This window comes from Hylobates moloch, unplaced genomic scaffold, assembly GCF_009828535.3.
Source record: "Hylobates moloch isolate HMO894 unplaced genomic scaffold, HMol_V3 SCAFFOLD_9, whole genome shotgun sequence".
Classification (NCBI taxonomy): Eukaryota; Metazoa; Chordata; class Mammalia; order Primates; family Hylobatidae; genus Hylobates; species Hylobates moloch.
The window spans coordinates 34174503-34190285 of NW_026652284.1; the positions used below are offsets into that span (position 1 = coordinate 34174503).

The 15783-nt window shown below is 36.5% G+C and overlaps 1 protein-coding gene across 4 annotated transcripts in view; it reads right to left on the minus strand.

The window, feature by feature from the left end:
* Window positions 1-1234: 1234 nt before the first annotated feature.
* Window positions 1235-15783, minus strand: part of DNAJC5B (DnaJ heat shock protein family (Hsp40) member C5 beta) — an 84474-nt gene continuing 69925 nt past the window's right edge. For all 4 annotated transcript variants that reach the window (XM_032759657.1, XM_058444573.1, XM_032759656.2 and 1 more), the window contains one exon: window positions 1235-1430. In XM_032759657.1, the coding sequence (XP_032615548.1) occupies window positions 1336-1430 (95 nt within the window). In that variant the 3' untranslated portion in view covers window positions 1235-1335. The remainder of the gene's footprint in view (window positions 1431-15783) is intronic.

Below are 15783 nucleotides of genomic sequence, written 5' to 3' on the forward strand. Positions count from 1 at the left end.
TGGTCACAAGGCTAGTTAATGAAAGTTTAGATTAGAACCAGTTTTCTTAACTTTCAAACCAAGGCTCTGTCTACTTGATTACATAGAAACATAATTTCAGTAACTAAAGAGTTAGAGGGGAATTTTAATGACTTCAGAAGTGTCAGAGCTATAACACTAATTCTCACTTACAATATATATTTAGCAGCAATTAACTATAATTTTTTGGGGCGGAATAAGAAACAAGAAAAAAGATAAAGATGTTTTATACAATATTATATAAAAACATAACAAGATCTTGAAAATGCAATATTATATAAAGAAGTAAGAAAGACCTAGAAAAACGAACACTTTTTCTGCCATAGTATTTTAGAAATAGCACATGGTTTCTACCACATAATAAATATAAGAATCAAACAAGCAAATGCAGAGATGACCTCTGGGCTTAAATTGTGTAACATGCACAGAGCTGAGCAATTTCTGGTCAAGGCAACTAATTTTAACAAAAATGAGGTGATATGTGCTTTGGTATAAATTTAGGCTCTAGCGTATAGAGTTCTACCCCTTCATGTGTTTTTTTTTCCTTAGTCTGGCTAATCTGAGCCAGTTATACAAAAATTATTTTACTAGAAAATGATCAACATGCTGATGGGGCAGGTTCAGGCTCAGAATGATTTTCTGGTTCACTTACAACATTTAACCAGGTTGAAGTTTTGTTTTGTTTTGTTTTTAAGAAAATCTAAAAGTACACACAAAACCTGCTTCTTCCTGGTTTTACTTACCAGTTTTCAGTAAATGCCAATTTTTAATGTTCCAAAAATATATCTTAAAAATGAGATTTTAAAAAAATGTAATCATCCCTTTCTGGCTTTTGAAATATTTCTATAACTTTATTGAATATTGACATGGAAGAGGCTCCACACACAAAAACTCTTTATAAGTTCTCATATATTTCGATGATCATGTTCGTGGTAGATATGAATATTGTGCTAAATGGAAGAAGAGTGGCTTTTGTTCTGGAATATTACTTTGGTCAGTTAGGAATTAGATCTGCCTCACATAAAGGGCAGGTTCATAAAGGCTGTACAATTCCACTGTCCTACATCAGGCAAGGCGCGTAAAATAACTCTTCGGGCCTTTATTCACCCAAATTGAATGTGTTTCATAAGAAATTCTACTCAGAGAGAAAGTCTGCATACTGAGAAAATTATATAGCAATCATGTTTTCCTAACCCAAAAATAAAACACCAAGATGGAAAAGTTCACAGCACTTTATGCCCCACACGCTCCCCTACGACCATCTGGAGACAAGACTGAACTGAGAGGAGGGACTGTGGACTCTCTGAGAGCTCAATATCAAACGTCTGTGCAATAACTTCGAGATCCTTCTTTGATTAGCTGTGTTTTCTCATTTGCATTTGTAGGCTGGAGAAAAACTGGAAAGTCCAAATCTAAAAATAAACAAAGCAAAGCAATAAACACTCTCATCATGTTACAGTTCTTTTAATGAAGCAAGTGATAGGTATTTTTGTGGAAATCATGACTGGCAAATCAACTCAATTCATAAGATATCAATATACCTACCATTTTAAGGACTTCGAAAGGGAGGAGGCACTGTCTTTACTCTTTATTCAAGTTTTGTCAGTTATGGAATTATAAAACCAAAGCACCAAACCCAGCTTTCATCTGGAGGGCACTTGCTGAACCTGGTGAACTTGAACTTTAGTTTTCACCATCTTGTGGGGATACAGACAGAACCATCACATATAGTTGTGCAGATTGGAAACTGAACATTATCAAAGGGCACCTTTCATATAGACTACAATGTATATCTACAGGAAAGGTATAGTTTATATGAAAGATGCACCCTGGCATTATGTAGTGTACAATTGGATGACTGGCCCTTGTTGGGACAGGAGTTAAAACTGAGAGTTTGCTTAGAGGGAGAGTCTAATAGAAATATCCTCACATAAAGCTAGTGCCCAAAATGGTTATGCTTTCTCTAAAATCACTAAATCTACTCCTAAATCTACAGAGAGATTTGTTAGCATTTGATTTGGGTGCTGAGTTGAGAAAGCTGCCCTAAAAGTGTTCAATGGCAAGCCAATGTATACACAAGTTGGCGGACCAAGTTTTCAATATCTCTGTGTTCTAAGAAACCTCAAGATGACAATTTAGTTTAAAGAGGTCCAGTGCAAGATGTGCTCTCAGGCACTTAGCAAAAGTGAATGACCTCACCTTCAACCTAGGCCTCAAAATATCATTATAAAATTGCAAGAAACATGAGCTCATAGTAAAAACTATTAGAGGTAGAGAAATAGATTGTGTGTGTGTGTGTGTGTGTGTGTGTGTGTGTGTGACAGAGAGAGAGAGACAGAGAATGAGAGAGAGAGAGAGAGAAAAAGAAAGAGAGAGAAAGAGACAGAGAGAGAGATTACATATAGAAACAACGCATGCTGAGATCCAATATAAACAGCAGAAGGCCAAATCAGACCCAGAAAGACTTCAAGAACTGCTTTTATCAGACACAGAATACAAAATAATTATGTTTTAAAAGTAATTAAATAAATTAAATAAAATAATAGATCTTAAAAATTTTAAACAGAATTTCTGGAGATTAAAACATGGAAAAAACCTTCTTGAATTGGCTTAACAGTTAAAGAAAGAATTAGTGAAGTAGAAAACAGATTGGAAGAGATTATCCAAAATTTAAGAGAGACAAGGAGAAAATATAAAAGAGGTTAAAGGACATGATGGATAGAATTATAAGGTCTAACATATCTAACATAACTTTCAGAAAGAAATTAAAAAAAAGAGAGACAATATTTGAAGATTTGATGGCTGAGACTATTCTAGAATTGATGAAATACACCAATCCATAGATCCAAGAACAAGCCAGGATAAATTAAAGAGTGCAGTGGCTCACTCCTGTAATCCCAGCACTTTTGGAGGCCGAAGCAGGCAGATCACGAGGTCAGGAGATCAAGACCATCCTGGCCAACATGGTGAAACTCTGACTCTACTAAAAATCCAAAAATTAGCTGGGCATGGTGGCACACACCTGTGGTCCCAGTATTCGGGAGGCTGAGGCAAGGAGAACTGCTTGAACCCGAGAGGCAGAGGTTGCAGTGAGCTGAGATTGCGCCACTGCACTCTAGCCTGGTGACAGAGTGAGACTCTACTTAAAAAAAAAAAATATATATATATATATATATTTTTAAAACATCTTAGTCACATTGCAGAACAAAAGACAAGGATTTTAGGCTGGGTGCAGTGGCTCACGCCTGTAATCCCAGCACTTTGGGAGGCTGAGGCAGGCAGATCACCTGAGGTCAGGAGTTCAAAACCAGCCTGGCCAATGTGGCGAAACCCCATCTCTACTAAAAGTACAGAAAAAAATTAGCCAGGCGTGATGGCAGGTGCCTGTAAATGCAGCTATTTGGGAGGCTGGGGCAGGAGAATCGCTTGAACCCGGGAGGTGGAGGTTGCAGTGAGCCAAGAGTGAAACTCTGTCTCAAAAAAAAAAGAAAGAAAGAAAAAAGAAAAGACAAGGATTTTAAAAGCAATCTTACCTCTCAATAGCAAATATGGAAGCTAAAACTATGGAGCTAAAAAACTATGAAGCTAAAACATATTGAAACTATGTCTCCAGCATACTGAAAGAAGACATCAATCTATATTTATTGACAAACTCCCTTAATAAGTTACATTTCTTTTTTAAAAGAGCATGATAAAGATATTTTCAGACAGTAAAAACAAATTTTTCTAACTGCAGACCCAATTTAGAAGATATAATTCAGGCAGAAACAGTTATCAGATGAAAGAATTGAGCTGTAAAAAGAAAATAATTGAAAAAAAACAGTAAATATGTCAGTAAAACCAAATAATTATTAAATATATAAAGCAATAATAAAAATTTATGAGGCTTAAAATTGAGAAAAATCTAAAATATAAAAATAATGTATAAGTCAGAAATAGATTGATCAGGGTTAAAGTGTTACAGAATTCTTGTATCGTTCAAGAGGAGGGAAAGATAAGAATTGACTTTAAACTTTAACAAATTAAATACATTTGATAAATTTTCAGGGTAATTCCAAAAGAACAGAAAAGAGAATATAATTTCCAAATCAAAGGACAGAAGGAAATCAAATAAGAAAAGACACTCTGACAATTTAAAAGAAAAAAAAAGAGAAACAGGAAAAACATGTCAACTTAAAGTGATAAATATAATGATTAAAAAATTACCAGAAAGTAGGTATATGTGTATATCTTATTACATGTCCAGCAGTGTTCTTAGCACTTTATGTATATTAACTCACTCAATAGCTATAATAATGCTATGAGGTAGGGTTGTTATTATAACCATTTTACAAATGAGAAAACGGGGGCACAGACTGTGTAACTAGACTAAGGTTACACGGGTAGTAAGTAATAGGGCTGATATTCAAACCAAGGCAGTGTTTCCCAGAGGTCTGTTCTCTTCAAGACTATTTCTCTATTGCCTCTCACAAAAAGTAGGTTAGTAGAAAAAGATCAAAGTACATTATATTGAAGATAATAAATACCAATGGATATAATACTCTATTTAAAAGAAAAATATTGTCAGACTGAATTTTAAAAACCCAAGCTACATTAAAAAATAAGGATAAAAATAGAGAGCAAAATGATGAAAACATATTTATCACACAAACACTAGTGGGAAGAAAGCCAATGTAAGCATATTTTAACAGACAAAATAAGATATAAGGCAAAAGCATTTGTGGAGCTAGAAGTAACTCCATAATAATAAAATGTTTAATTCACCAAATAGCTGTAAATATTCTAAATTTATATATACTAATAACATAACCTCAAAATCAAAATCATAAATCAAAAATCGAGAGAACTTTATAGAGAAATAGAAAAATTCATCATCACAGTGGAAAATTTGACTGCTTTCAGCACTTAACTCCTGAAATCAAGCAAGGAAATCTTATGTAGAATTTGAAAAGGACTATGTTATGGACTGAATTGTGTCTCCCCAAAATTTGTATGTTGAAGTCCTAATTCCTAGTACCTTACAATGTGATCATATTTGGAGATCGGGTCTTAAAGAGGTAATTAAGTTAGAAGGAAGTCACTAAAGAGGGCCCTAATCCAATAGGACTAGTGTCCTTATAAGAAGAGATTTGGACACAAAGGAAACACCATGTGAAATCACAGGGAGATGAACAGCTACAAAACAAGAAGAGGGGTGTCAGAAGAAACCAACCCTGCTACCTTGATCTCTGACTTCTGACCTCCAGAACTGTGAGAGAATAAATTTCTGTTGTTTAAACCCCCAGTTTGTAGTACTTTGTTATGGCTTCCTTAGCAAACTAATATATACAATAAATTAGCTTTATTCAATAGACATATATGGAACAATGAACGTAACAAATGCAGAATGTGTTGTTTTGAAGCACATTTATAAAAACTGGCTAAGTTCCAGGCTGTACAGCAAGTCCTAAGACATTTCAAAGCACTGGTATCATAGTGTTGACATTTTCTGATCACAGAGCAGTCAAGTTAGATACAAACAACAAAAAGTAACCTCGAAATCCCAAGATTGAAAATTAAGATATGCACAGGCCTAGCTTAAAGAAAATATCATAATAGAAATCAGAAAATATTTAGAACTCAGATGATGAGAACAATATAAGAATGTGTGTGTGTGTGTGTGTGTGTGTGTGTGTGTGTGTGTGTGTGAAGCTAAAGTATAACTTATAGGAAAATTCAAAATTTATAGCCTTAAATTTTTAATGTAAGAACAGAGGAAGGGCTGAAAATTAAGAAGTACAAAAATTAAGATGTTAGAAAATGAACAAAATAAACTGAGAAATAAGAAAGAAAGAAAAGAAAGAAAGAAAGAAAGAAAGAAAGAAAGAAAGAAAGAAAGAAAATTAAGTAGAAACAATAACAAAACCAAAAGTTGTTTATTTGAGAAGACTGATAAGACTGTAAGACATCTGGTGAGAATGGTTAAAAAAAAAAAAAGAGAGAAAGCATTAATGACCAATGTAAAGAATAAAAAATAGAATAATCATGCAGATACTATAGATGTATAAAGGATAAGAGGAAATCTTGAAGAAACCATTTTTTCTTTCTGTAAAAAAAGAAGGGAAACCTAACAGGTGTATAAACATTAAATAAATTAAATCAATAGTTTAAAATTTGCACAGTTACATGCTAGCCCAGAAAGTTCTTCAAAATCCTGTAGAAAGAATCCCAGTATTACACAAACTCTCCAAGAGAAGTAAAAAGCAAAGGAATACTTCATATTTTATTTCATGAGGCACAATCTTGATACAAAATACAGTAAGGAAAGTTTAAGAAAGAGAAATTATAGACCACTCTCATTAACATTGTCACAAACATCTAAAACAAAATATTGACCAGCTCATTTCATCAAATAATACAATAGTTAATACATGAAGACTATGCTGAGTTTAATTATCTAAGGAGTGCAAGGTTGTTTTAATATTGGAAAACCAATTCATATAATTCATCACATTAACAGATCAAAGGAGAAAAATCATGACCATCTCTGATGAAGAAAAAATATTTGAAAAAATTTTACTTCAGTGATCAAATATGAAGGTCTAACAAAATAGGAATAGAAGACAATTTTCTTAACCTGATCAAAAACCTACGGCAAACCTACTAATTATGACGCAACCCTGAAAGTACCTTCTCTTCAACATTTTACTAGTAGTCTTGGCAAACACAGACAGGCAAAACAAAAAATGGGTTCACATACTTGGTGTGGTTTAAAAAAAATAAAAAATGATAAGAGATGGAGGGGAAGAATCAAAACTCTCAGTACTCACAGATGAGACAAACAGTTATGTAGAAACCCTAAAGAATTTACAGGTAAATAATTAAAATTAGCAAGAGAGTTTAGCTAGTTTCTTGGATTCAAAAATCAATGTTTTTAAAAGTACATTTCTATATGCCAGAAAACAAGTAGAAAATACATATATAATTGATTGGTAGTAAGAAAAATGGTAAAGTATTAAAAAATAAATATAATAAAGGTATAGAAAATACATCCTTAGTGAAGGCCAATAAATGGTGAAATATACCATGTCACATATTAAAAGACTCAAATTCTTAAAGGTGTCAATTCTACCTGTTGATCTGTAGATTCACTGCAATTCTAACCAAGATCCTAAAAAGTTTTGCTTAGGGAATTCTTGTTAAATAACTTGACAAAAACCTGATTTTGAGATTTATATAAGAAAGCAAAATGCTAAGGATATATGACTCTCCTGAAGTACAAGTGAGGAGGACTTGCTTAAACAGATATTAGGGATTGTTATAAATGGGCTTGGTATTGCATAAAATAAAAAAAAAAAGACCAATGGACTAGAACAGAAAGCCCAGAAACTGCTCCATATATCTATTGAAACTTAATGTTTATCAAAACCAAAATTAGAAATCAGTGTGCTGAAGCAATTCGTTGTCTATCTGGAAAAAAAAATTGGAGTCCCACATCATACCACATGTAAAACATCAATTCCAGGTGATTAAACTCTTATATGTGAAAAGGCAAAACTATAAAACTTCGAAAATCTATATAGGAGAACATCTTTATATGTTTGAGGTAGTACAGGATTTCTTAATCAAACTACAAAAATCACTAAACATAAAGGCAAAGACTGAAAGTCTGTCTACATTAAAATCAAGAACTTTGATTCATCAAAAAATGCCATAAAGAGTAAAACACCAAGTCACAAACTGGGAGAATATGTTTTAAATAAACATAATCAATGAAGAATCAATACCCAGAATATTTTAAAAATCAGTAAGGAAAAGGCAGATGACATAATTTTAAAACCTGCAAAAGATCTGAATGGGCATTTCATAGAAGGGGATCCCCAAATGAGCAATGAACATATGAAAAGATGTTCAACTTTAATCAAGGAGATAAAAATTAGAACCACAATGACACACCATTTCCCACCTACTAGATTGTCACACATTTACCATCTGGGGATGTCAAGTGGAGGCAAGGGTGTGGGGCAACAGGAACTCTCGTTAACTGTTAGTGGGAATGTAAATTAGTGCAATGATTTTGCAGAACTGCTTGATGTTACCTAACAAGTTGTACAAGTGCATATCCTTTGACTAAGTAATTGCATTCTCCGTATATACCTAGAAAAACTCTAGCATTCATGCACCAGAAAATACATGCAAGAACATTCATAACAGCACTGTTTGTAGTGGCAAAAAGTGGACAGTACTCAAATGTCCATTAGCAGTAGAATGGCTAAGTAAATTATGGGATGTTCTCCCAAAATATTATACAACAGTGAAAATACATGCATGACAGCCACAATGTGAATGAATCTCAGAAGGACAATGCTGAGTGGAGCACACAGAGACATAAAATGGGAATAACAGACACTGCGGGCTGCTAGAGTGGGGAGGGGAGAAGCAGACATGGGTTGAAAAACTAACTATTGGGTACTATGCTCACTACCTGGGTGACAGGATCTGTGCCCCACACTTCAGCGTCACATAATATACCCATGTAACAACGCTGCACATGTACCCGCGAATCTAAAATAAAAGTTGAAACAATTTTTTTAAAAAAAGAAATATCACACAGTAAAAATAAAGTTGAAGAAAGATAATTATTGCATATAACTCTATTCATTTACAGTTCAAAAACAAGGAAAACCAAGCAGTATGCCATTAGGATTATAAATATAGTTGTAATACTAAAAAGAATAGTAAGAACTGGTTACACATGATTTAAGATCATTACGTCTGAGGAGGGAAGAGCAAACAAGGAACTCTAAAGGTGATGGTAACATTCTTTTTCTGAGGTAGAAACTCAGGTCATATTTATTTGTATCATCTAATATTTGAGAAAAACAATAACAGATAAAGGAGTTAGGTGAATTACCCCCAGAACCTCAACCAGTATCTTAGAGAGCTGAGGCCTGAGCCAGGATTGTCTGACTCCACAGCCCTCTGTCCTAGCCCCTGGCGTGGACTGCCCTCAAGGTAGCTGGTGTAATAGGCTGAGTCACCTTTGCCCTGTCCCTTTTCGTGGATGTTAATGCTTTGCTTAGGCCTGTGATTTCCTCCACTCGCCGTGCTGCGTGAATTTGCAGAGAACAAAGGACTCTCCTTTTCTGAAGGAAGGGTGTTCAGTTTCTTTTTCTAGTCAAATCTTGGTCTACTCTCTCCCCCACTATATATTTTTAAAATTGAGATGAGATTCACATAACTTAAAACCAACCATTTTAAAGCAAACAATTCAGTGGCATTGAGTACATACACAGTTAATGTATGACCCACACTTTATCTAATTGCAAAACATTTTTATCTCTCCAAAAGGAAACCCAGTCCCCATTAAACAGTTGCTCCCTATTCTTCCTGCCCCACAGGCCCTGGCAACCACCAATCTACTTTCTGCCCCTTTGGATTTACCTATTCTGAATATTTCATATAAATGGAATCGTACAATGTTTGTCCTTTTGTGTCTGATTTCTTCCATCTAGCATGATCTTCCCAGGTTCATCCACGTTGTGGCATCCACATGTATCAGTACCTCATTCCTTTTTTATGGCTGAATAATATTTAACCTCCCCTCCATATTTTTGCATTTTTCTCCATGGAGTCCCTCAAGTCCTTTTCCCCCCTTCCTAGGTAATCCTACCACTCTCGCACTTCTCTAGCACACTGGGGATGGGGATATCCAGCTACTTCCACTTATCATGTTTCATTTTGATCGTTTGAACCTTTGTCTAAGCATATCTCAGTTTGGGTTTCTTTGCAAAAATAGTCATTGCACAACTTCTGCTTCATTCGATTACTTGATAAAACTATTCAATAGAACAGCCCAATATGACTCTACCTGCCTTGCCTGGCATGCAAAGCTCCATTCACCATCTTATCCACAAGAATATGGGGAGAGGCTGTGACAATTCTTTGGTTGTACTAAGATTGGTCCCTTCTAGAGTGCACCATCCCCAGAATCCCCTACCCCTCAACTCCTCCTCCTTCTTAAAGTCTTCTGCTTTAGATGTCACTTCTGGGAAAGTGTTCTCAACCTACATGCAGGTGAGGCCCCAAGTGCTCACTTTCACAGCCCCTGTGCTTCTCCTTTGGCAGGCTTATTGTACCTGTAAATTAACTAGTTCTTCATGTGATAATTTACTTAATATTTGTCTCCCCTTCTCCCCTTCTAGTTTGTAAGATCCAAAGTACCAGGAACTATGTCTTCATTTTCTCTAGCCCCTGGCATGGCATCAGGCAAATACTAAGTGCTCACTAAATGTTTGCTGTTGAAAGACTATCTCAATAAACCTGACCAGTAAGTTTGCTTTACTGAACCTTGATGGCCAAAAATCAAAGAAATCTTGGGTTCACTTTGAGCTGCTTTTTGGGGGAGCATTCAGAGCTGACAAACCTGTTCTACTGCTCTGGCCCAAGACCTTGATGGTGCTTGCTTGATATTTTAATATAAAGAAGAAGCAAAGCATTCTTGACTAGTTGCAAGCATTGTTTTCCACGCATTATTTTAGAAATTGATTCCTTTTGACTGGGGGAAAGGGGTAGGAAGAAGCTTGAGTGGGGAGTGGCAAAAAGGGGAATGATGAATTTAATCTCTTCCTTGGTGCCTTTTTCCTGGGCAGTAAGATGTGATGAATACTAAATAGCAAATGTAATAAATGTCTCAATATCTTGGCCAAGAGTGAAAGTCTAATTACAAGCCATATGGCCTCTTCTTCTCAGTGGTTGTGTGGTTGTGAATGTATTTGGGTTTTATCCAGGTGAGTGGCAGGAACAGTTAAGCAGTCAACAGATTTTTCTATGCACCGAATCTCACATTTTTAGATCCAAGGTTAATAGTATAAAACACTTTCTCTTTTATTCTCCCTCCTTTAAAAAAAATTGGAGAAATCATGACTCCACAGTTTTTTTTGTTTGTTTGTTTTAGAGTTTTGCTGGAAATTTTGGTAGGATGTCGTTCTACTGCCTTCAGCTTGGAAAACCAAACTGAATTTAGATCTTATATTTTGGGGTTGCTTTGCCAGGGTGTTCAGAGGTAACTGGTTCCAATTTGGGCTCTTGCTTCCATACCTTCTCTCTCTACCACACACACACACACACACACACACACACACGCCCGCACGCACACACACTGCATACGCATACATTGTCCCATGAAACAAGGCTCTCTTTCAAGATGGTCTGTAAAGCCCTCATAGTGGAATTCTGATTTCATCATGGCCTTCAGCTGCTAGAGGAGTATACGGTCTAAGTGAGCTTTTTAAAAATATACCACCCAAAATTTCATAAAGTAGAACTCCTAATTTGTGAACATATGAAAGTAAGGGAAATAAGTTGGTACCTATTACCTTTTACCTTTAAGATTTCAAATTTTCAAAGACAACAAAACTGGGGAAGGGTTCCCCCAAGACACAGTATATCTTCCATTTTATCTTGATTGATTCATAAGAATAATAGAATGCCTCTATGTTCCTGGGATCCCATTGGGAGTATATTTCTATTTTAAGAAAGACATAGGAATCTGCTTATAAGTTCTGTAGTTGCCAGTGAATACTGAAGATGCAACTGTTTGAACTTTCCCCCCTTTATTTCTTAAAGGTAGAAGCTGGATTATTCTTTCTGATATAGTTTAAAGGGACATAAAAACCCAAACAAATCTCTCCCTTCTCCTACCAAATCCCACCCTGTACCACCACTATTGAACAGAGATTGGTACAATTTTGTATCATCAAAAGGTATCTTAGACTTTAGCTAGAGTCAAGGAGTAAGCATGTTTGAATATGCACATAATAACAAATACACAAGAAAAAGTCATAGATACATAATTAGAATTGTTAAAACTATCTTAAGGCAGGTGAAAAATATTTCTAATAGTTTTTGTAAGTCAACAGTTAAGAAAGGATTTGATATTTCAAATTTGGATTTCATAAATTAAGGAATAGTTATAATGTCCTATAACATGTACTTAAAAGTGAAATTTGTGGTGTTTGGTCACTGATATGATTTGGCTCTGTGTCCCCACACAAATCTCATCTTGAATAGTAATCCCTACATGTCGAGGGAGGTGATTGGATCATGGAGACGGTTTCCCCCATGCTGTTCTCTTGATAGTGAGTTATCACAAGATCTGATTAGGTTAAAAGTGTGGCACTTCCCTTTCACTCACTCCTGTCTTTCCTGCCGCTTTGTGAAGAAGGTGCTTGCTTCTCCTTCACCTTCCTCCCTGACTATAAATTTCCTGAGGCCTCCCCAGCCATGCAAAACTGCGAGGTCAATTAAACCTCTTTTGTTTATAAATTACCCAGTCTCAGGTGGTATCTTTATAGCAGAGTGATAACAGACTAATACAGAAAATTGGTACAGGCAGAGTGGGTTACTGCTATAAAGATAACCCGAAAATATGGAAGTGACTTTGGAACTGGGTAACAGTCAGAGGTTGGAACAGTTTGGAGGGCTCTGAAGAAGACAGGAAGATGTGGGAAAGTTTGGAATTTTCTAGAGACTTGTTGAATGGCTTTGACCAAAATGCTCATAGTGATATGAACAATGAAGTCCAGGCTGAGGTGGTCTCAGATGGAGATGAGGAACTTGTTGGGAACTGAAGCAAAGGTCACTCATGCTATGCTTTAGCAAAGAGACTGACAGCATTTTGCCCCTGCCCTAGAGATCTGTGGAACTTTGAACTTGAAAGAGATGATTTAGGGTATGTGGTGGAAGAAATATCTAAGCAGCAAACATTCAAGAGGTGATCTGGCTGATTCTGAAAGCCTTCAGTTATATATGTTCACAAAGAGATGGTTTGAAATTGGAATTTATGTTTAAAAGGCAAGCAGAGCATAAGGTTTGGAAAGTTTGCAGCCTGACTATATGGTAGAAAAGAAAAATCCATTTTCTGGGATGGAATTCAAGCCTGATGCAGAAATTTGCATAAGTAACGAGAAGCTGATTGTTAATAGCCAAGATGATGGGGAAACTATCTCCAGGGCATGTACAGACCTTTACAGAAGGCCCTCCCATCACAAGCCTGGAGGCCTAGGAGAAAAAAAAAATGGCTTCTTGGGCCAGGGCCAGGGCCCCACTGCTCTGTGCAGCTTCAAGACTTGGTGCCCTGCATCCCAGCCACTCCAGCTCCAGATGAGGCTGAAAGGGGCCAAGGTACAGCTAAGGCTATTGCTTCAGAAGGTGCCTCAAACCTTGGTGGCTTCCACGTGGTATTGGGCCTGCTGGTGTGCAGAAGACAAGAGTTGAACTTTGGGATCCTCTGCCTAGATTTCAGAGGATGTATGGAAATGCCTGGATGTCCAGGCAGAAGTCTGCTGCAGGGGTAAAGCCCGCATGGAAAGCCTCTGCTAGGGCAATGCAGAAGGGAAATATGGGTTTGGAGCCCTCACACACAGTCCCCACTGGGGCACTGCCTAGTGGAGCTGTGAGAAGAAGGCTACCATCCTCCAGATCGCAGAAAGGTAGATCCATCAATAGCTTGCACCAAGAACCTGGAAAAGCCATAGGCACACAATGCCAGCTGGGAAAAGCAGCTGCAGGGGCTGTACCCTGCAGAGCCACAGAGGCAGAGCTGCCCAAGGCTATGGGAGCCCACCTCTTGCATCAACATGCCCTGGATATGAGACATAAAGTCAAAGGAGATTTTGGAGCTTCAAGATTTAATGACTGCCCAGCCAGGTTTCAGACTTGTCTAGGGCCTGTGGTCCCTTTGTTTTGACCAGTTTCTCCCATTTGGAATGGGAATATTTACCTGATGCCTGTACCTCCATTGTATCTTGGAAGTAACTAACTTGCTTTTGATTTTACAGGCTCATAGGTAGAAGGGACTTGCCTTGTCTCAGATGAGACTTTGGACTTGGACTTTTGAGTTAATGCTGGAATGAGTTAAGACTTTTGGGGACTGTTGGGAAGGCATGATTGGTTTTGAAATGTGAAGAGGACATGAGGTTTGGGAGGGGCCGGGGCAGAATGACATGGTTTGGCTCTGCGTCCCTATCAAATTTTATCTCAAATTGTAATCTCCATGTGTCGAGGGAGGGACCTGGTGGAAGGTGACTGGATTATGGGGCTGGTTTCCCTCATCCTGTTCTCACAATAGTGAGTGAGTTCTCACCAGATCTGAAAGTTTAAAAATGTGGCACTTCCCCTTTGCTCACTCTCTCTCTTACCTGTTGCCTTGTGAAGAAGGTGCTTGCTTCTCTTTCACCTTCTGCCATGATTGTAAGTTTCCTGAGGCCTCCTCAGCCATGTGGAACTGTGAGTCAATTAAACCTCCTTTGCTTATAAATTACCCATACTCTGGTTGTATCTTTATAACAGTGTGAAAACAGACTAATACAGTAACTTAATTCAAATCATAAATGTATTTCCCTAGTTAACCCCTGTTCCTTTCTCTTATTTGTTAGTATAGTAAGGTATAAGAAGACAAAGTGTTAAGTAGCTATTACTTTTATTCTGGAGTAAAAATTGCCCCATATCAGTTTTACTATACTTTGCATCTTGACATTTCTGGATAAAAGATGGGGAGAATAATAGAAGAAAGAACTGCTAACCATATTTCCTTAAAATCAGTGCTCATGTATGATAAACTAATTTCCTGTGGTAATCTTCATATGCTGGTCAAATCTCCAAGTACAATATAATAATCTGTAACATAGCATTTAGATGGGTAATTAATATAAAGCCCTGGCTCCACTTAGTCTTCCCCGTCCCACCTTGTCTCATCTTAATTAGTTTTCCCCTTCCCTAAAACCAGAGTATTATGCTCTGGAGGCATTTTGTCTTCTTCCTTGCCAGTGAGGGTTGGCTTTTCTGTTCTTTTAAACATCCTTATATAATGTAGATTTTTAAATGTAAATGTAAAGTTAGCTAATAGTTCCTTCAAAGAAAAATTTCTGTTGGCAAAAGTCATCAAACTTGAAATCCTGATTTATAGTACACACAAGGAAATATCCTCAGTAGTGGCTATATAACTTGCCAAACTCAGTTCAAAATGAAAATGTGAGGTACCTTATTCAAAAATTAAGAATTTTAAGACAGTGACAGCACAGCAGCAAACCAAGTGCTAGAAATCTTAGACAGTGCAACAAGGCAAGAAAAAGAAACAAAAGGAATACAGATTGGAATGGGAGAAATAAAACTGTTTCTATTTGTAGATGATATAATTGTCTACATAGAAAATCCCAAGGAATTTACACACACACAAAAATCCAAACTGTTAAATGAGTTTAGCAAAGACATGGGATACAAAGGCAATATAAAAAGAAATTGTAAATACTTGCAATGAACAACTGCAAGCAAAATTAAAACCAGTGCCACTTACAATAGCTGTCTCCAAAATGAAATACTTAGGTACCCATTTAACAAGACATTACCAGCTTTGTATGCTGAAAACTACAAAATGTTCATGAAAGAAATCAAATGAGACCTGGATAAGTAGAGATACATACTGTGATGGATTGGAATATTCAACATAGTAAAGATGTCAATTCTTTCCAAGCTGATCTACAAATTTAATGCAATTCCAATAAAAATCCCAGCAGGATTTTTCTGTAGATATAGACAACTTGATTCTAAAATTTATATGGAAAAGCAAAGATACTAGAAGAGCCAAAACAATTTTGTAAAAAAAATAAAGTTGGAAGAATCACACTACCTGATTTTAAGGCTTACTTTAAAGCTACAAGAGAGCAAGACAGTGTGGAATTGATGAAGAGACAGACACATAGATCAATGGGACAGACTAGAGAGTAC